This window comes from Lacerta agilis, chromosome 3, assembly GCF_009819535.1.
Source record: "Lacerta agilis isolate rLacAgi1 chromosome 3, rLacAgi1.pri, whole genome shotgun sequence".
NCBI lineage: Eukaryota > Metazoa > Chordata > Lepidosauria > Squamata > Lacertidae > Lacerta > Lacerta agilis.
Genome location: NC_046314.1, coordinates 10372912 through 10393484, shown reverse-complemented (window position 1 = coordinate 10393484; position 20573 = coordinate 10372912). Strand labels below are relative to the sequence as shown.

Below are 20573 nucleotides of genomic sequence, written 5' to 3'. Positions count from 1 at the left end.
CCGCCGCCTCAGCCTCCGCCGCGCCACACGCAGAAGGCAAGGGAACCGCGATGGACGCCGCCACCGCGGGCAGCAAGGAGCGGGAGGCCGCGCATCTCCTGGCCGAGGCCGAGAAGAGGGTGAAGTCCTCGCACTCCTTCCTCAGGGGCCTCTTCGGGTGAGAGCGGGCGGAGGGGATCGGGCGGAGGGGATCGCCCCTCGGGGCCTGGAAGGAAAGGATCCTCCCTCACGGCCGGGGACCCGCCGCGAGGTTTAGGCCCCGCTGGGTGCGGGAGGTGGGTTGATCCGCGTCTGCTGCTGCTGCTGCTGGGGGGGGGGGAGCGGGCGCGATGGATCTAGAGGATCTAGACAGGATGGGTCGACTCTAGAGGAGAGCCGAGGGGCAGCGGATCTCCCTCCCGTTTGCGACCGAGTGATCGTCGATCAGATCCCGCTTTTCTCCCTCGGCTTGCGCGAAGTGGGCAGGGATGGATCTTTTGATCTGGCTTCGCCTACGTCGCCAGGATCTATTTCTGCCCACCTGCCTGTCTCTACAGAGACAGAGATGAGGAGTAGTAGTAATCAATCAATCATCATCATCATCATAATGAATAATACTTTTTTGTGGGCATCATCCTGGCACTCCAAAGGCCATGGAATGGCAGAGGCTGGGACATGGCAATGTCCATAAGGCAAGGACTGATTGCAGGAGAGCACCCCATGCTTAGCTGGGAGCAATTCCTGTTTAATTCAGCAGGATTTAAGGTAGTTTTGGGCTGCCTTAATGACTTAGCAGAGTTATGGCGGCATCATCACCCTCCGTGTTTCAATATGAATCCACGCATGGGATGATGTCCTCTTCTCAGTTGGCAGGTGTGGGTACATTAGGGAGGAAATAAACTGCAATACCCCACAAAATCCACCCTGGGATCTACGAGGGAAGGGTGGTATACAAATTTAACGAATCATCATCCGCTCAATGGAATCATAGCATTGTAGAGTTGGAAGGGACCAGGGGGTGTGTGTGTGTGTGTGTGTGTGTGATCTAATCTAGTGTTTCCCAACCATTTTCCAACTGTGGCCCCCTTCTGACCTTGTTTCCTTCCTGTGCCCCCCCATGGGCGTAGCCAAGGGAGGCAGCTGCTCCCCCAATAATTAAAAATCAATACTAATACTAATAATAATAATAATAATATTTATTATTTGTACCCCACCCATCTGGCTGGATTTCCCCAGCCACTCTGGGCGGCTTCCAACAAAAATCAGATACAAAAATATCACACATTAAAAACTTCCCTGAACAGGGCTGCCTTCAGGTATTTTCTGAATGTCAGGTAGTTGTTTATCTCCTTCACCTGTGATGGGAGGGCGTTCCACAGGGCGGGCGCCACTACCGAGAAGGCCCTCTGCCTGGTTCCCTGTAGCTTTGCTTCTCGCAGTGAGGGAACCGCCAGAAGGCCCTCGGCACTGGATCTCAGTGTCCGGGCTGAATGATGGGGGTGGAGATGCTCCTTCAGGTATACAGGATCTGAGGTTCTGCTCCCCCCTAACAAAAGCCTGCCCCCTAACCAGATGACCCCGCGTGGATTTCACCCAGTGCATTGCAAAGCCTTGCCAATGGTGCTGATTGGCCCTGCGCCCCTCGGCAACATCCAAACGCACTGATGCCCCAGGCGCTGGGGTGGATTGCACCCTGCGCCTTGCAGAGTCAGGCCCAGGTTACCACTGGGCCCAGCACTGGCAGCAGCAACAAGCACCTCCGGCTCACCCAGCCCTACCCATTGCCACCCCATTAGTGCCCTTACCTGACCTGGGAGTTCTGGCGCTCAGGCTCTGCTGGTTAAAACAGGAGCCGATCACCCTCTCCTGACGGAAATAAACCTGGACTTCTCCAAGAAAGTGCACATGGCAAAAAGGAGCGCTAAGCCCTGGTGGGCCGCCCCCATAAAGGTAAAGGGACCCCTGACCATTAGGTCCAGTCGTGTCCGACTCTGGGGTTGTGGCACTCATCTCACTTTACTGGCCGAGGGAGCTGGCATACAGCTTCCGGGTCATGTGGCCAGCATGACTAAGCCGCTTCTGGTGAACCAGAGCAGCTCACAGAAACGCCGTTTAGCTTCCTGCTGGAGCGGTACCTATTTATCTACTTGCACTTTGATGTGCTTTTGAACTGCTAGGTTGGCAGGAGCAGGGACCGAGCAACGGGAGCTCACCCCGTCGCGGGGATTCAAACTGCCCACCTTCCGATCACCAAGCCCTAGGCTCTGTGGTTTAGACCACAGCGCCACCCGCGTCCCCATACCTGCTTGGAATTGGCCAAGCGGATAGCCAGCTAATCAGGATTTAAAACAATTAAATTAAATCACTTTCCTCTGTGGCCCCCAGCCCCATGCTGTGCCCCCCCATTTACGCATTTTTCACCCGTGGCCCCCTTGAAATATCCTGCCCCCCCCCCAAATTGGGAAACACTGTTCTAGTCCAACCACCTGCAATGCAAGAGTCTGATGTTTGCTACTTCGTCTGTTGCTTCTGAGGTTTTTACTAGGGCACAGTGCTGAAAATCATTTAGCTGTTCTGTAACCTCTTCTTCTTACTGGGATGTTTGGTGATGCACCTTGTATCACCTGATTTCTACATTACATCAAGCAAACCTTGAAGAAGTTCTTCTCAGATTATTGGTTAATTAGCAATCATGTATCTGATTCCACTAATCCCTTAATTCAAATGTATATCTGATTTTGTTCTTAAAGAGATTAGATCCTCAGTTTGTGCCAGGTTTGTTAAAGCAACTGCATTTACGAATGCCTACTGTCTAGGAAAGGAGGTGAATTTTACAGAGAAAATATGTGCTCTGGTCTTGTCAAATCAGTTTGGGGCCTTACAGTTCACCTTGGGTTCTAAAAACAATTGGTGATCTTTCTTTCCTTTTAATCTTGCATGTTGTGGGTCAGAGGTTCCCACTGCCCTACTAGGAAGCCATGGCTGTTTTTATGTTACATTTTGCTGTTACGAGCATTTATGATGACATTATTTCAAGGGAACACTGTGTTCATAAGACTTATTGATATCAGTCCATCATAATAATTCTCTTCCAATATTTCTTCAGCAGACGAGCTGTCAAGTGTAACCGGATTTTTGCCAATAGATAACTACAGAACTGGTTTAACTTTTTTCCTTTCTGTTTATATTTAGGAAGATAAATGTTTTATTGCCTATTTTTAAAAAAGAGGTGTAAGAAAGATAGTTGTAGAAACTCACCCTTTTATTTCATTTCTGCTTTTAAAAAGTCTACTCAGAGTTACTATATCGGAACATAAGAACATACAAAACTACCTTATACCAAGTCAGACCAACACTCATCCAGCTCAGTATTGTCACACACAGCAGCTCTCTAAAGTTTCAGACTGGGGAATTTTCCCAACCATACCTAGAAATATTGGGGTTTGAAGCTAGAGTCCTCTGCATGCAAAGCAGATGCTCTGCTGCTCCGTTTTGAGCCTTCCCCAACACATTGAGGATATGTGGATGTGGTTATAACCATCTTTTTTGGGCTTCTGGCAGATGGTGACATAATTTAGGCTCCAAACTCTTCTCTCTAGAGGGTGGAGGTAGACTTGGGGGCTGGCTGACAGTGCAGATCCTAACTAACAGAAGCAGGTCTTTATTTATCTGTAGACTCTTATTACTGGTTAATTTACAGCAGGCACACCCAAACTCGTCCCTCCAGATGTTTTGGGACTACAACTCCCATCATCCCTAGCTAACAGGACCAGTGGTCAGGGATGATGGGAATTGTAGTCCCAAAACATCTGGAGGGCCGAGTTTGGGGATGCCTGATTTACAGAGTTGGCTACCTCTGGAATACAATGACTCATTTTTTAGGTATCTGAAGAAGTGTGCATGCACACGAAAGCTCATACCAAGAACAAACTTAGCTGGTCTCTAAGGTGCTACTGGAAGGATTTTTTAAATTTTAATTTTGTTTCAGTTTTTGCATAAATTGATTATATTGTTTTCCTACCTCTTTTATTTTAAACATAGCATTTTGCTACTAACAAGTTCAACCATGTAGGCCATATACAATATTAATTTGTTCTAGCCATAACTAATGGTTGTATGGACCACAGTTAGTAAATATATTACATTTCTGTATTGTCTGGAAGTATCATATCCTTTACATATCCTACTAGGGTAACTAAAGGGTCCACTGGTAATTCAAGATCTAATTTTCTCCTATAAAAATAATTTATTATAGAAAGCCTGATTTATTTAGGGCAAGTCCGGAATGCATGAAGAATATTCAATCTATTCAAACTGCATCTGCAACATTTATCTTCTACATTTGACTCATCTTATGCGGAGTCCAGTACCATTTAAATAGCCATTTCTAATAAATTTTTGTGCATACTGTAGGATGCCTTTCCACACCCAAACTCACATTTCTTGTGCCATAATTTGCATAAGGTTTTTAATCACAGTAATCCACAGTAATCCATGGGCTGCGATTTTATATACTTGGCTCAGGATTTTTACAGCTGGCTTGCTAGAAATCATTGCCCCGAAATTTGTACAGTTGCTCAGTGAGCTACGGAGAGTTACTAATGAGCAAGTTACTAATTATATGTTGTACATGTGAAAGTATTGACATAAGGGAATACCATGACTACCTGTTTCTTCAACAGTTTCCCTATAACTCTTCATTGGTACAATTTTGATATAGTTTTCTAATTACAGTTAACCCATTTCTGCATATTTCCCAAGATGCTTTTGTCTTCTAGCGCTTTGTTATATTGGATTGCCGTGAAAGATGGCAGACTAGGACTTAATCTACTACTGTAGAAACACCAAATTTTAAATCAGCTACTAAAGCACATGTTTGCTAGAAAATGACGTACTTACTGTTCCAGTGCCATAGGTTGTTTTTAAGATGTGTTTGCAACTTTTGATCGTCAAGCTTAGATGCCTTTTCTACATGTACCGTATATACCGGCGTATAAGACGACCCCCAACTTTTCCAGTTAAAATATAGAGTTTGAGATATACTCGACCACAGATTTTCCACCCGGCGTATAAGATGACCCCCAACTTTTGAGATGATTTTCCTGGATTAAAAAGTAGTCTTATACGCCAGAATATACTGTACCTCCTTTTTCAGGGCTTGTCCCCACTTCTGCTGGTCTCATGCCTTGAGGCATGTGTCCGAGAGGCTTTCCACTTGCCCCAGCACTTTACCCAGGAAAACCCGCATTTTAGTGCTGAATCAGAGCAAACGCCAATCCATGGAAAATCTGATTGACGTTTGCTGCGATCCTGTAGTAAAGAGCAGGTCTTCCCAGGGGAAAGCAGTGGGACAAGCGGAAGTGGGGACGAGCCCTTAGAAGTTGAGCCACGCCAACTCTTAAGCCTGGGTGCTGTTTGGTTGTTGGAAGGGACAACTGCACACATGGGTAGTTGGATATGGAATTCATGTCACGCTGAGCTGGAAGCGCTAAGGGTTAAGGATGAAGATTTTGTGGGCTGCCAGCTGCTTTGAAGAAAGCTGAGTTGAAGGACAGGATAAATGATCCACTGGGGTTAGTAACACCCTCTTGTGGTTGCTTGGGCACTCATGTGGCACCTTCTCAGTCTGTGAGAATAAAGGGCAGAACCCAACCCAGCCCAACTCCTGTGCTCTTTCCTCCAAAGGAAACTTCAAGACAATCCTTCTGTCAGGCTTTGGGGAATCGACTTCCTCCCCCATGGCAGTAAATAAGCAGATCAAATGAAAGGAAAGTCTTACCAGTTAGTTTCTTTAATAAACACAGTGAGAGACAAAAGAAAGCGTCTCCTTAGAATAGCGGTGCTCCCAATTAAGGCTCACCCCCCTCCATTCCTATTAATTTACGTCACTCCTACGTCTTGTAATCTGAGCTTGTACCCTCTGCGCTTTCTGTTCTAACACTCTCTGAGCTCTCTGTGTCCTTGGGGATGGGGGGGGGGGAGAGAGATAATGTTGTCCAGAAACTATGAATCTGTTAACTCACTCTCTTCCAGTGTTTCTTCTGCTAGCTGTTCCCCATCCAGTATTTCCCAGCTTCTGCCTTCTGGGCTATGCACCTCTGCAAACCACTGTTCTAAATCTATACTCTCCTTCTGGGAAGATTCAGAGTCAGGGGGAGGGGGCGGCTCCCACCATTCCTCCTCAGTGGAGTCTCCCTCAGCATGGTCCCTGACACCTGAACTTTTTGTTGCTCAAGGGAATGTGAAATAATAGTATAATGGAACCATAACTCATCAAAAGACATTTTTGGCATTAACTCACAGAGAGAGAGAGAGAGAGAGAGAGAGAGAGAGAGAGAGAGAGAGAGAGACGGGTATGTCCACAGCAAAAGATACACCGATAGAGTCAAGGTGGAATAGCAGTTAAAGTGACAGAATAGGCCCTGGGAGACCAGGCTTCAAGGGCTAAATGTGGTCAGGACCATGGACAGCTCTCTGTGGTTGCTCAATACAAGGTCAAAGCATCAGTGTCCTTAGAGGGTTGCTTCTGGACTCCTGCAGCTGTGTGGGTATTTCAAGTTCCACTTCCTCAGAGCAAAGTTGCCTACGCTGAAAGGGACCATATACTGTTTTTAAGTCTGAAGCTCTGGTAGGACTGAGAAGTCTCTTGTTGCCCATGGATGAGGTGGAGCGGCAGTGGAAAGGGACTCTTCCAAGCTGCAGGTAGTTCAGGGACAAGTCCTCTGGGGTTGAGAGCTGCCTCCTCCGGGGGAGAGGATAGAGGTGTATCTGGATTCCGGAACTATCCTTTGAAAGTTTTATTTGGCGGCGGGGTTAATTCATTTGGAGACTGTTTCCTCGGAGGATCCCTGAATCCGATCTTCCCAATTCTCCATTGAAAGACCCTTCTTCATTGGACCCCTCCTCTGATGGTGGTGTCTGGGTCACATTAGTAAAAATGCCCATATATTTCTGTTGTCTTCAGGCTTTCATTGTGCAAGGTAGAGCATTCATTGTGCAGACAACTACCAAGGACTCAACAGTTGTGTAATGCAAACCATTTATGTATTTATTTATTTTTGAAGTATTTTTTATTAAAGATTTCTTGATTTACAAAAGTATGTGCAATGTCCCCCTCCCGTATTTTTTTTTTACATGTATCATTTTTACAAATCAGTTTCATTTGTTGAGACATTGGGAAGAAAAAGGGGGAAAGAGGTGGACAGGGGTGGGAGGATGGGTGGGGGTGGGTTTGGGTGATGATGTTTCTATTTTACTTTTTTTAAAAAAATCTCTCTTTATTTATTATTTAAAAAATACACATACAAATACACATTTACACAAACACAAACACACAAAATACACAAAATAAACATATACATATTGCTATCCTTTTCTTTTCTTATTTACCAACAATATCTTGCACCTCCAATTATCCTCATTGCATTTTTAAACTACCATACTTATATTGCGTACAGTTATATATTTCATTTACCAATCACGATATTCTATCTTTAAGTCTCTATTTATTGCTTTAAAGGTTCAGTCTGCATCTGCCATTAGGATTCCACTTATACCACTATTCCTTAAGTATTCTTTAAATATCCTCCACTCTTTCCTTACTTCTTGGGTCATCTGATTCCTAACTTTAATTGTTGTTTTTGCTAATTGCAGGTATTCTATCATTAAATTTTGCCAGTCCGTTATGGTTGGTGCGACTGGGTTTTTCCAGTTCCTGGCCACTAGCATTCTTGCTGCTGTTATACCGTACAAACATAGTACTCTCTCTGGTTTTTTAATCTCTTCCGGCAAAATGCTTAACAGGAACATTTCTGGTCTTTTTTTAAATGTATACCTGATTGTTTCATAGCATTAGAAATATCTGCCTCCTTCCAATTCCTTTTCCCTTTCTGTTCCCCCCCCCCCCAATAGAGGACATTCAAAGGTAGAAGAAGCATGTGAAATGTATACCAGAGCTGCAAATATGTTCAAGATAGCCAAAAACTGGAACGGTATGTATGAAAATGTTTGCTTCGTTTGCAGAAGCAGAAGGCCAAATGTATAGTTGTAGAGCTCCTGTATAACTTTATGATGCCCCATAGATATATGGGGTAATTTATTCCAGCTGTTTGATCAGAATTAACACTCCTTAATTCCACATGCAGGCACTTACAGTGTATGATGCAGCCATTCCCCTTTGGCTGATAGCCTAAGTCATGGTTTGCTTGCATTGAATTTTTAAAGCCACTCATCTCTGTGTATGCTAGATAATGACTCTGCTGTTTTTTGATGATTCATTCCCTTTCCCCGAGACGAATTGGAGGTGATTCAGAAGCCCTTACTTTCCCTTGCTTTCAGCTCACCCCTTGATTGGTTAAGAACTCATTATTTCTGGATAAGTTAATTTCACAGAAACTTGTAGAGGGATTGGCTGCACACTAGTACAATTCATTTAAGCAATCAATGTGTCTTGTTTTCCTTTATTGCCCTTTGCAAGCCATCTATAAACAGATGCCTTCTCCACATTGGTCCTCCAGACGTCATTTTTACCCTAGAGCTGTATACTTGAAATATAGCATAATTTCAAAGGTTTCCCTTTCTTCTGTGCCTTTCTCACGATCTTTGTGAATGCGTAGTATATTTTTAGTTGGAACAATTGCGTTGTTACAAAGGATTTATTGTGATAATTAAACCTTTTAAAGTAGACAGGGGTGGGCAATCTGTGGCCCTCTAGATCAGTGTTCCCAAGCTTGGGACTCCAGCTGTTTTTGGACTACAACTCCCATAATCCCCAGCTAGCAAGACCAGTGGTCAGGGATGATGGGAACTGTAGTCCAAAAACAGCTGGAGACCCAAACTTGGGAAACACTGCTCTAGATGATGTTGGACTGTTAAGTCCCATCAGCCCCGGTCAGGAAGGATGATGGAGCTTTCAGTCCAGCCACATCTGGAGGGCCAGAGGTTTCCCACCCCTGAAGAACATAAGAACATCTTGCGCTTTTGTAATTAATTCAGAGACAGATCCAGAACAGAGAAATGACAACAATCATTGCAAGCTGTCCTTCAGAAACATCTGCACTCTTCCAAGCTAGAGCAATAATAGGCTATCTTTCAGCGTGAGCCTGAATTCTGTATTTGCAAGGAAAATATCTGGGCGGTGTGTGTGGGAGAGATCATTGTCCTTTTTTGTCATTCAAATGGCTTCTTATAACATTGTCTGGAGATCATGTGATTTGGGGACTGTTCTTTTCCAGCTGCAGGAAACGCATTTTGTCAGGCAGCCAAACTCCACATGCAACTACAGAGTAAACATGATTCAGCAACCTGTTTTGTAGACGCAGGCAATGCTTTCAAAAAGGCGGATCCCCAAGGTAAGATGCAAATGCGCTAGTATGGCTGTCTAGGTTGGTATTTACCATGTTGAACAAGGCATTTAGGTAGGACGATTACTTAGAGAGCTCTACGGTTTGTAGCTTTGAGATTTTTCCTAAGCCAACACAGCAAATGAAACTGCACTCTCCTGAGAAGAATGTATCATCATGAGCAGTCCTGCAAGGTCCCATGGGAAACTCGGAATAAATTAGTGTTAGGTCCCATTCACCCAATTGTTTTATGTGCAGTGGGGTCCGTAATAATTGCAGGATATGAATGGGTTTGTTGAATGACATATAGCTGACTTTTAAGGATACCGGAAAAGGTGTAAGGCTCCAGTCCTATACATATTTACCTGGGAGTAAGCCCCATTGAACTTAGTGTGGTTTGCTTCTGAGTAGACATGCATAGGGTTTACTGTACGTATATTGTGCTAGGATGCATAATAAACATTAATCCTTCCAAACTGTTTCCCCCCTTAAAGAATAGTGAAAAATAATATCTTGATATCTTTTTTAAAAAAATCTTAATGTTTATCACCAAACAAAATATGCCTAAACATTTGCTAATCAATGACAGTTTTTTCCTGACTGTTCATGCCATTTTAAAGGTTTTATTAACACCCAACCATGTGTATTCCAGCTAAGAATATCCATACTCATGTGATTTACATGCATAGGATCCTGGCTTATATTAAAGGTCTTATATGTGATGGGGAGAGGAGTCTTAGGCTTGTTGCAATAGTACACACACATACACACACACACAAAAAACCCTGTCACATATACAAGGGCCTGTTTGAATTGATTCTATGCCTTAATTCAGTTGAAGACGCAAATCTTGCAGACTAGGAATGTTGTATTGTGTTTTAATATTCTGTTGGAGAGGCTGGGGAGGCCTGGCCAGATGGGCAGGGTATAAGTAAAAAATTATTATTATTATTAGTAGTAGTAGTAGTATTACAAGTTAGGACTAGGATGGCTGGGAGGACAGCAGTAGATGGCGCCAGAGTCAGTGACAGGCTGAGCCAACTAAGTCTAGTTTTGTCCCCTTCCTCCTCCCTGCTGCATTCTACAAGGGAAAAAGAGAGACTAAGGAGGAGAAAAATGACAGTCCGTGTCGCTTCATCAACTGGCTGTAAGAAGGCAGGCAGGTGGAGGCTGACTGAGGGCAAACTGAAATTGGTGGGGCCATAATGGAGCAACTTCCATTGCACATGAGTGCTGAGGCGCATATATTGAACTCGGCATGTGTCCATGTTCTCTTCAGCGGAGGTGGCTGTGTCTTTGTCAGCCAGTTCCTCCGTGGAAGTATACGGAGAAGCTCTTGAAGATGGGAGACTTCGATAAGTATGTCAGAGCACCTGTCCTCAAAAGGGATTTCTGGCAAGGGGCATCAGTATCTTATGCGTACATTTAAGATGGTGGATGGGTTGAGTTGCTATTGAATTTAAGGATGACTGAGAATCCGAATGCCGAATCTAATGATCTGAGCAAGCTAGTTCCTTGTACTTGTGAAATAAACCATGCTTGAATGACTGAGCTGATTTTATTCATTATTTCCCCCTAAAATGCATACGGTACAGAGGCTATCAACTGCTTAAATGCCGCCATCGATATTTACACAGACATGGTAAGAAACCCTAGGTGCTAGGGTTGGGATCCCAGCTCGTGACTGTGCAGATTGGTGTTAACTCTTTGGTTCAGTTGTCTTTGTGGTCGGCGTTGAAGAGAGAATAATTAGGTCAACTTCTTCTCTTCCTAGGGCCGATTTACTATTGCGGCCAAGCATCACATTACCATTGCGGAGATTTATGAATCTGAGCTCGTGGACATTGAAAAAGTAAGCCCATTAAGTTATCTGAGTCCCTTGTGTACATGTTAAGACACTGTCAGAGTAGTCTGAAAATATTTAGATTGCAACCCTGTGCACACTTCCCTGAGCACAGACATAGCCCAGCAAGCCACACAGAATGCACTTAGCTTACTGAAATGATGGCAGCGGAAGTATACAAGAAGATATTTTCAGATGAAGAGGAATCCTTTTAGCAAAGGCAATAAAAGCACATTAGAAACACAGCCACTCCGCCTATGACACTGGCTGTTTTATTTTCTGTCCCTTTTCCTAGTTTGAAATTTGTTTTCTTCCGTGTTGCAAAAGTTAGCCTGCACAACCTCCTCCATGAAGCATCAAACCTAAAAGCAGCAGGATGTAAGAGAAATGTGTTTTAATTATTTCTGTTTTGCTTTCTTTAGGCTATTGCCCATTATGAACAGGCTGCAGATTACTACAAAGGGGAAGAATCCAACAGGCAAGTTTTCATAAAATAGCTACTCAGTGTTCAGTGTATCACAGTCGTACCTTGGTTCTCGAAAGCCTTGTGACTCAAATGTTTTGGCTCCTGAACCAAGTGCTCCTGAGTGCAGGAAGCTCCTGCAGACAATCGGAAACTGTGCCTTGGTTTTTGAACGTTTTCAGAAGTCAAACGGACTTCCGGAACGGATTCCGTTCGAGAACCAAAGTACGAATATACTTCTGTTTCGGCTTTTCTTTTGACACTATAAAATGGCATTCTCTCTTTCCCATGCTGTAAGGTGCAACATAAACATCCAAATCCTAAAATAGCTTTTGTGGATTGGCATTCTGCCTGCCCAACTGCCAACTTCAGTATCAACACGCCAGATTCCTATTGATGTGAATCAGGACCGGTGCTAGGGTTTCTTGTGCCCTAGGCAGACCACCTTCTGGCGTCCCCTGCCCCCTGCCAAAGCCTGCTTTAGTGGGCGGTGGGGGTGGTGGAGAGGCAAGCAGCAGTTTCTCCTCTGTAGCAGAGAATCTGCTGCTCACCCGTCCTGCCCCCCGCCAAAGCCTGCTTTAGTGGGAGCCAGGTGGTGGTGTAGGGGGCAAGCAGCACCTCTCCGCTACAGCGGAGAAGCTGCTGCTAGCCCGTCCCGCCCAAGCCTGGTCAGCGCCTCCTCCATTTTGGCACCCTAGGCAATTGCCTAGTTCGCCTTAATGGACGCGCCGGCCCTGGATGTGATGACAGTTGGAAATCGGCCAGGGATGGGGACTCTGTGTCCTTCCAGATGCAGTTGGACTACAACTCCCATCATCCCCAGACCATTGGTCAAGGATGATTGGATTTGTAGTCCAACCACATCTGGAGGGCCACAGGTTTCCCTTGATATAGATATATGATGACTGAACACCAGTGTTCTTCCATCTGTATGCATGGGGTCAAATAATTTCCTAAGCAGTTGAAGTTCCTTCATCAGTTGTACATTGCTCCATTTTGCATTTGTTTAGAAATCCTCCTGTGTAATCCAGTTAATTCTACCTCTTGCTTCTAGTTCTGCTAACAAATGTCTGCTGAAGGTGGCTGGATATGCTGCTCAGTTAGAGCAATATCAGAAGGCAGTTGAACTCTTTGAACAGGTGGGCTCACTAAATTCAATGTTATAAGGGGAGAGAATCAATCATTGGCATCCAAAGGATTGTCCATTTATTCCTGCTCTCTGCTTCCCGTTCTTTAACCAGTTACTGATCCCTAGGAGGACCTCTCCTCTTATTCCATGATTATTAAGCTTACTCGGAGGTCTTTATTGTCAGAAGCTTTATGAAAGTCTTATGTACAGAATGTCAACTGGATCGCCCCTGTATAAATGCTTATTGGCACTTTCAAAGAAGTGGAAAGGGTTAGTGAGGTGGACTTACTGTATATTCTGGCGTATAAGACTACTTTTTAATTCAGGAAATCTTCTCAAAAGTCGGGGGTTCTGTTTTTAACCAGTTTTCCTGTAATAGACGTTAAACTAATTGGCCTGTTAAGGTTAATCGGCCTTAAAATGAAACAAATGTAAGTGTTGATCCTCAAAAAACACATCAAATAACCACCCCGCCCGAATAAGAACGAACAGCAAAAATATATGACCCAAAGTTGGACCATTAGTGCTGACCAAATGTCTTTGTTTGGTTCCAGAAGGGTGACAAAGTCTGTGCCAGGCCACCTCAGTATTTATGAGTTCCCACGTACTTTCCCCAATGGGATCACTTCCAGGTGCTTTCATAGAATCGTAGAATTGGAAGGGACCACGAGGATCATCTAATCCAACCCCGTGCAATGCAGGAATCTTTTGCCCAATGTGGGGCTGAAACCCACAGCCCTGAGATTAAGAGTCTCAATCATTATTGTTCTTGGTTTTAAACAATTTATTAGTATATGGAATGGAAAGGTATGGTATGGAAAGCTTGTAAATTTGTAAACTATGGAAATGTTGATAATATTGTTAATAAAGGAATATTTATTATAAAAAAAGAGAGAGATTAAGAGTCTCATGTTCTGCTGACAAGCTCTGTACCCAAACAACACTGGGTCATCATTACTGATCAATATGGGGCTATTTTGTTGCGCAGTATTGTACTGAGAATATGACTCTTGGTGTATAAAATACAGTTCTCTATTTCTGGCAGAGTGAAATGTGTTGAGAAATTGAAATAATATTTTAAAACTAATGCTGGCATTTCAAATACAATGAAAGGGAATCACAAGGGACTGGATGATACAATAGCGTTGCATTTTTTATTTTACTGCTCACAATTGGGCTAAATGTCTGTTTGCTCTCTTTAGGTTGGAACAAGCACTATGGACAATCCATTACTCAAGCACAGTGCAAAAGATTACTTCTTTAAAGCTGCCTTGTGTCACTTTATAGTTGATGAGTTGAATGCTAAGGTTAGTGCAACTCACTTAGTTGTATAGGCCAAGATGCACCCTCGTTTGTACAAAGAATGTACAGAAGAAGATAAGATTTCTTTATTGTCATTGTACAAATACAATGAAATTGGATGCTTTCTCATAAAAAAACAACACAAAAACAGTATATAGCATAGATGTCGAAAATATCTCTTGAAATCAGTTGACTCATGTTAACCATCAATACCATGGGTAGGCAAACTAAGGCCCGGGGGCCGGATGAGGCCCAATCGCCTTCTAAATCCGGCCTGCGGACGTTCCAGGAATCAGTGTGTTTTTACATGAGTAGAATGTGTCATTTAACTTAAAATGCATCTCTGGGTTATTTGTTGGGCCTGCCTGGTGTTTTTACATGAATAGAATGTGTGCTTTATTTAAAATGCATCTCTGGGTTATTTGTTGGGCCTGCCTGGTGTTTTTACATGAATAGAATGTGTGCTTTATTTAAAATGCATCTCTGGGTTATTTGTTGGGCCTGCCTGGTGTTTTTACATGAATAGAATGTGTGCTTTATTTAAAATGCATCTCTGGGTTATTTGTGGGGCATAGAAATTCGTTCATTTTTATTTATTTTTCAAAATATAGTCTGGTCCCCCACAAGGTCTGAGGGACCGTGGACCGGCCCCCTGCTGAATAAGTTTGCTGGCTCCTGATCAATACCATCTGCTCATACTGCTGTTCTTTCTGCAGTGACAAGTGATCACTGTACAAGCCCTATTTGAATGTCCCTTTCTGTGCTTGCTTATGGTAATGTGAGTCTATGAGGCAAGAAGAGTCATCACAATTGCCTTGTGTTTTCTTGCCTTAAACCTTTGATGGCAATCACATATGTCTAAAGCCAGTCCTGTCTGTTTGAAGTATGGAGCTGTAGTTTCAGGTTCGAGATAAAACAGAAGTAAGTTTGTAACACAGGACTGTCCTGTTTATAAATAGCAAACACAAGTGCCTCTCACCATACCCTTTCAGATTCTAAATGCGTTTCTCCAAATGTGCTAAGTAATTTTAATTTATTCAACCCTTGCATCCTTTCCCAAGAAATAGTTTCTGGTAGTTTTAAGGGCTAAACTAGATGATATGCAGGGAATCTGCCTGGCTCGATGAAATAGGAAGCTTAAAATTTGCTGCTCTCATGAAAATAGTAAAAATGAAAATTATGGTAGTAAAAATAGAGGATGATAAAAAGGAGGTTAATTATTTTCAGGATTTTTAAAGTTTAATAATGAATTTGGAAAACTGCTAAAGATGTATTAAAATGAAATTCAACAAAGAGGGATTTGATGAAGTCAAGTAAACAAGTGAGGAAAGATTATACCGTATTTTTCGCTCCATAGGGCGCACCGGACCATAGGGCGCACCTTGCTTTTAGAGGAGGAAACAAGAAAAAAATTTTTTCCTGGTTTTCCTCCTCTAAAAGCCCCCTTTTTTGAGGATCAGCTAAAAGTTTTGCAGCTTTTTTTGCAAAGGGGAAAGGCCTGGGTTTTTTGAGGATCAGCTAAAGGTTTTGCAGCTTTTTTTGCAAAGGGAGAAAAGCAAAGCTCCTTTTGCAAAGGGGGAAAAGCAAAGAGGAAAAGCCCCCTTTTTATGGGGTTTAACTCACTTTCTGCAGCTTCTGAAGGAAAGGGAGCCATTTCTACAGTTTCCAGACAGATAATCTAATCAGCCAGTCACATGTGGCTGGGGAAACAAACAACCTCCCTCTGCAGCACATTCAACAATGGAGGGCGGGGCTGAAAGGGAGCTGGGACTCTTATCTCTCTCCCGATCTCTTGCTGATCAGCTGCTGAGCAGGTCCTTTCAACACCCCTTTTTCCCTTTGTAAAATAAAAGGCACTATCTGCTTTTGGCCCCTGGGCAATTCGGCTCCAGGGACCACCATTCGCTCCATAAGACGCACAGATATTTCCCCTTAATTCTTAGGAGGAAAAAAGTGCGTCTTATGGAGCGAAAAATACGGTAGTATAAAAAATTATATTGGTGTTGTAACATGTGATTTATCAATATTGTCAATGTAAGTATGTTGTAATGTTTTTTTGTTTTTGATTTATGGAAAATGGATAAAAATATTTAACAAAAATCAAATCAAATTTGCTGCTCTCTTTCAGCTTGCTCTGGAGAAGTATGAAGAAATGTTTCCGGCCTTCTCAGATTCAAGGGAGTGTAAACTATTGAAAGTAGGTGAAACTGCATGTGTTTGAACGGGTTAAAAATAGAAAAGCGTTGCTGGATTTCCTCTTGTAGCATTCTAATTGTCACATGGAGATTGCCATATTCCCGGCGTGTGAATAAAGGAGATAAAGGAGATACCAAGCCTACAGACAGAGAGAAAGACTAGCAATTGCCATATGCATATAATCTCCTTTGGTGGGAATTGAAGATGTGCTGTACCGGTTGTTGTTAATAAGTGATAATCAGGGTGGGAGGGGGTGCTACCCAAACTGCATAGAAATTTATTCATGTATGCGACTACAGCGGCAAGAATGTTATTTGCCCCCAAATGGAAAGAAGAAGTCCCGACGAAAGAAGAATGGATACAAAAACTTACGGAATATGCAGAAATGGCGAAAGTTACTGGAAAAATAAGAAACCAAGCTAACAAACTTTTATATATATATAAAAGAATGGAAATGGTTTATTGAATATTTACAAACAAACTGTAAACAGATAAATTGGCAGGATTCTTGTAATAACCTGCAGCTTGATAAGAGTGTACATTTAAGGTAGATGAATAAATATTTAAGTTAATTTGGAATATGCAGAAAATATTAAAAATAAATTTAAGGAACTGCAGAAAGAGGGGGGAAGGAAGTCGAGCATCGAAATGTTAAAATGATTGTAAAATTATTGAAATGGATAAAATTGAAAATCATAAGTAAAAATTTAAAAAAACAAAAAACCAGGAAGGACACAATTCCCCCCCCCCCCATATTTCCATTTCTTCCCTATTTATTTCTGGAAAATTGAGGGGGGGGACGCACCTGGATTTTTCCTCCTTCAAATTTTCTGGGGTTTCTCCAAGGCCTTTACATCTCTAGTTGGTACTGAGCTAGATCACCTAAGGTTCCGATGCAGAACAAGACAGCTTTCTTCCCTTGACATAGATAGATTCTAGTTCCTAGGGATGGGGACCACAGCGCCATGGAAATATTTTCTGACACTTCAACTCCCCACATGCCTATAACTGTGCCTGACTGTGAAGTCACAATGGCTGTGATGATGAGTGCTTATATTTGATGCAGGCAGCCCATCCAGCCTTTCAAATCCAGCATAGTCCTGGCATAAACAGCTTTGTATATAACAGGTTATTGCTAAATTGAAGGGATACATTACCTGGTAGTTTTTAAAACGCCTCTTCAAGTTGCGAAAGGCCTCTCTCAGTTTTACAGAATGCAAACAGGATTACTTATAAAGTCCGTCTTCCTTGAGAGATGCGGTAACATTGTCACTTCTGCGGTTTAATCTGTTCATGTCATCCTGCTAGAAATTACTGGAAGCTCACGAGGAACAAAACTGTGAAGCTTACACTGAAGCGGTAAGTAGACTTCTGTTTTACTTGGACACCGGGCAGGTTTCATAGGGCCGACTTAAAGAAAAATAGCCAGCCGTATTGTAACCACAGCGCATTCGAAGCAACAGAGACACAGAGTTGGTGTAGTGTGGTGTAGTTGTTAAGAGTGGTAGACTCGTAATCTGGTGAACCGGGTTTGCTTCCCTGCTCCTCCACATGCAGCTGCTGGGTGACCTTGGGCTAGTCACACTTCTTTGAAGTCTCTCAGCCCCACTCACCTCACAGAGTGTTTGTTGTAGGGGAGGAAGGGAGAGGATAATGTTAGCTACTTTGAGACTCCTTCGGGTAGTTTACAGACTCCGCTAACCCAGAAATAACGCTTCAGGTTAAGAACTTTGCTTCAGGATAAGAACAGAAATCATGCTCTGGAGGCGCAGCGGCAGCAGGAGGCCCCATTAGCTAAAGTGGTGCTTCAGGTTAAGAACAGTTTCAGGTTAAGAACGGACCTCCAGAACGAATTAAGTTATTAACCCGAGGTACCACTGTATACAAAACATGTATTTTTAAAAAATATATTGATTCATAACGAACTTTTCAGGTTTTATGGAAGCGACTATAATTTGTTATTATTTTTATCTTAAGCTCAGCCAAATATAATATGCTTACCGTATTTTTCGCTCCATAGGGCGCACCGGACCATAGGGCACACCTCGTTTTTAGAGGAGGAAACAAGAAAATTTTTTTTCCTGGTTTTCTTCCTCTAAAAGCTCTGTTTTTTTGAGGATCAGCTAAAGTTTTGCAGCTTTTTTTGCAAAGGGAAAAGCCCTGTTTTTTGAGGATCAGCTAAAGGTTTTGCAGCTTTTTTTGCAAAGGGAAAAGCCCTGGTTTTTTTGAGGATCAGCTAAAAGTTTTGCAGCTTTTTTGCAAAGGGAAAAACCTTGTTTTTTTTGAGGATCAGCTAAAAGTTTTGCAGCTTTTTTGCAAAGGGAGAAAAGCAAAGAGGAAAAGCCCCATTTTTATGGGGTTCAACTCACATTTCTGCAGCTTCTAAAGGAAAGGGAGCCTTTTCTACAGTTTCCAGACAGATAATCTAATCAGCCAGTCACATGTCGCTGGGGAAACAAACAACCTCCCTCTGCAGCACATTCAACAATGCAGGGCGGGGCAAGAGGGCGGGGCTGAAAGGGATCCGGGACTCTTATCTCTCTCCCAATCTCTTGCTGATCAGCTGCTGAGCGGGGTCCTTTCAACACCCCCTTTTGTCTTTGTAAAATAAAAAGCATGATCCTCTTTTGGCCCCTGGCCAATTCAGCTCCAGGGACCAGCATTCGCTCCATAAGATGCACAGATATTTCCCTATACTTTTTAGGAGGAAAAAAGTGCGTCTTATGGAGCGAAAAATACGGTAAGTTGAAGAATGACAATGGGAGAGTGTGGTAGATCACTGCCAGTTTTTAATACTGGATAGTAGATCACAGCCTACTTGAAGTTGGACGTGCCTGTTGTATAGAATTACCGGTAGTTGAATGAATCAGTGGGACTTGAGCTGAGTCATGACTGATTTGTAATCTGCACCAATCTATGTGTCTTTTAAAGCATGGAAGCCCATTCACTTGCCTGCATGGAATTCCTCGCTTAAATGCAAGGCTGCAAGGAAGCCTGTCACATTTTTGCTTCCTGTCTCACAGGGAGGCATGACTCGCTGTGCTTCCTCTTTCCCCATTTTTTAGACTCTCCAAAAATGGGCAGAGGAAGGCCACTTACACTGTGCAGCTGTTTTATAGTTGAAAAGGGTCAGTTTCTCGTTTCTATTTATGATTTGTTAGTGAGCGAAAGGCCAAAGTAACATTGATTTGTATGCAACGAAGTCATCTCAGTGGCCCAAGGAAATGCACACCCCTCAAATCTGGTCCCCCAAATCTGGTTTGTGGGGGGCATGAGGGGAAAGGAAGTCCCGTCGCACAGATGGAAGTTTTTGTGCCCCCTCCCTGCCGCTGCCCCACAGGATGGATTCACGGGGTACAACCCAGAACCCTTATCTTTTTCTTTGGGGTCATATTCTGAAAATAATTGAAAACAATATGTGTGCTTTGTCTTTGTACAGTGGTACCTCGGAAATCGAATGGAATCCGTTCTGGAAGTCGGTTCGGCTTCCAAAACGTTCGGTAACCAAGGTGCAGCTTCCGATTGGCCGCAGGAAGCTCCTGCAGCCAATCGGAAGCCGCGTCGGACGTTTGGATTCCAAGGAACGTTCGCAAACCGGCACACTTATTTCTGGGTTTGCGGCGTTCGGGAGCCAAAACGTTCGACCTGCAAGGCGTTCGGGATCCAAGGTACGACTGTACTCGCCTTGCTAACCGGTTATGTTACCCTCTTCCAATTAGGTTAAGGAGTTTGATTCAATATCTCGCTTGGATCAGTGGCTGACAACCATGTTACTTCGCATTAAGAAGTCCTTTCAGGAAGACACTGACGGGGACCTCAAGTGAATTGTCAGTACAATTTGTGGCACGTGACATGTCTGCTGAAGTATACTGTGTTGTGGCCAAGGACCATTATCGGATACTTGGATCAATGCTTCTAGCTTAACTGACTGGTGTCTTGTTTAGTACCCTGTTGTGGCTCGTTCGGTGTAACTATGGACATGAACTATATATATATTTTCAAGCCCTCATGTTTTCGTTTTACTTCTAAATGCAAGACATGCGACCTGATCTATGCATATTTACTTGCAAGTAAGACCCACTGAGATCAGCATTCCCCCGCATCACTGTCCGTAGGATTGCTGCCTTACAGTGCATGGCACTTAGAAGGAAGCCCCCAGGCCTGTGTTCAATTGGACTTCCTCTCTCGACTTATTCATTGTGGTCTTAGCTTTATAAATCCAGTCTGTTGACATGAAATGCCAGCCAACTTGAAATTTAGGCACACTTCCTGTGAGTCTCCCTCCAAGAGTATGGTTATTTTTGGACAGATGAGCTCATC

General features: G+C 43.3%; 1 protein-coding gene across 1 annotated transcript; it reads left to right on the top strand.

Moving 5' to 3' along the window:
- NAPB (NSF attachment protein beta) lies at positions 1-20250 on the top strand. The gene is made up of 11 exons (XM_033142828.1): positions 1-157; positions 7891-7970; positions 9213-9329; positions 10916-10962; positions 11095-11172; positions 11586-11641; positions 12681-12765; positions 13958-14062; positions 16186-16254; positions 17562-17612; positions 19973-20250. Exons 1-11 carry the CDS (start codon positions 51-53, stop codon positions 20075-20077), a joined length of 900 nt encoding a protein of 299 aa, XP_032998719.1. The 5' UTR covers positions 1-50; the 3' UTR covers positions 20078-20250.
- Positions 20251-20573: the final 323 nt, after the last annotated feature.

Bases quoted from the DNA above. Each gene is read 5' to 3' on its own strand.
- NAPB (XM_033142828.1), top strand. From the start codon at position 51: ATGGACGCCGCCACCGCGGGCAGCAAGGAGCGGGAGGCCGCGCATCTC. The intron at 7,971-9,212 runs GTATGTATGAAA...GTTCTTTTCCAG, and splicing joins GATAGCCAAAAACTGGAACG to CTGCAGGAAACGCATTTTGT. The intron at 11,173-11,585 runs GTAAGCCCATTA...TGCTTTCTTTAG, and splicing joins AGCTCGTGGACATTGAAAAA to GCTATTGCCCATTATGAACA.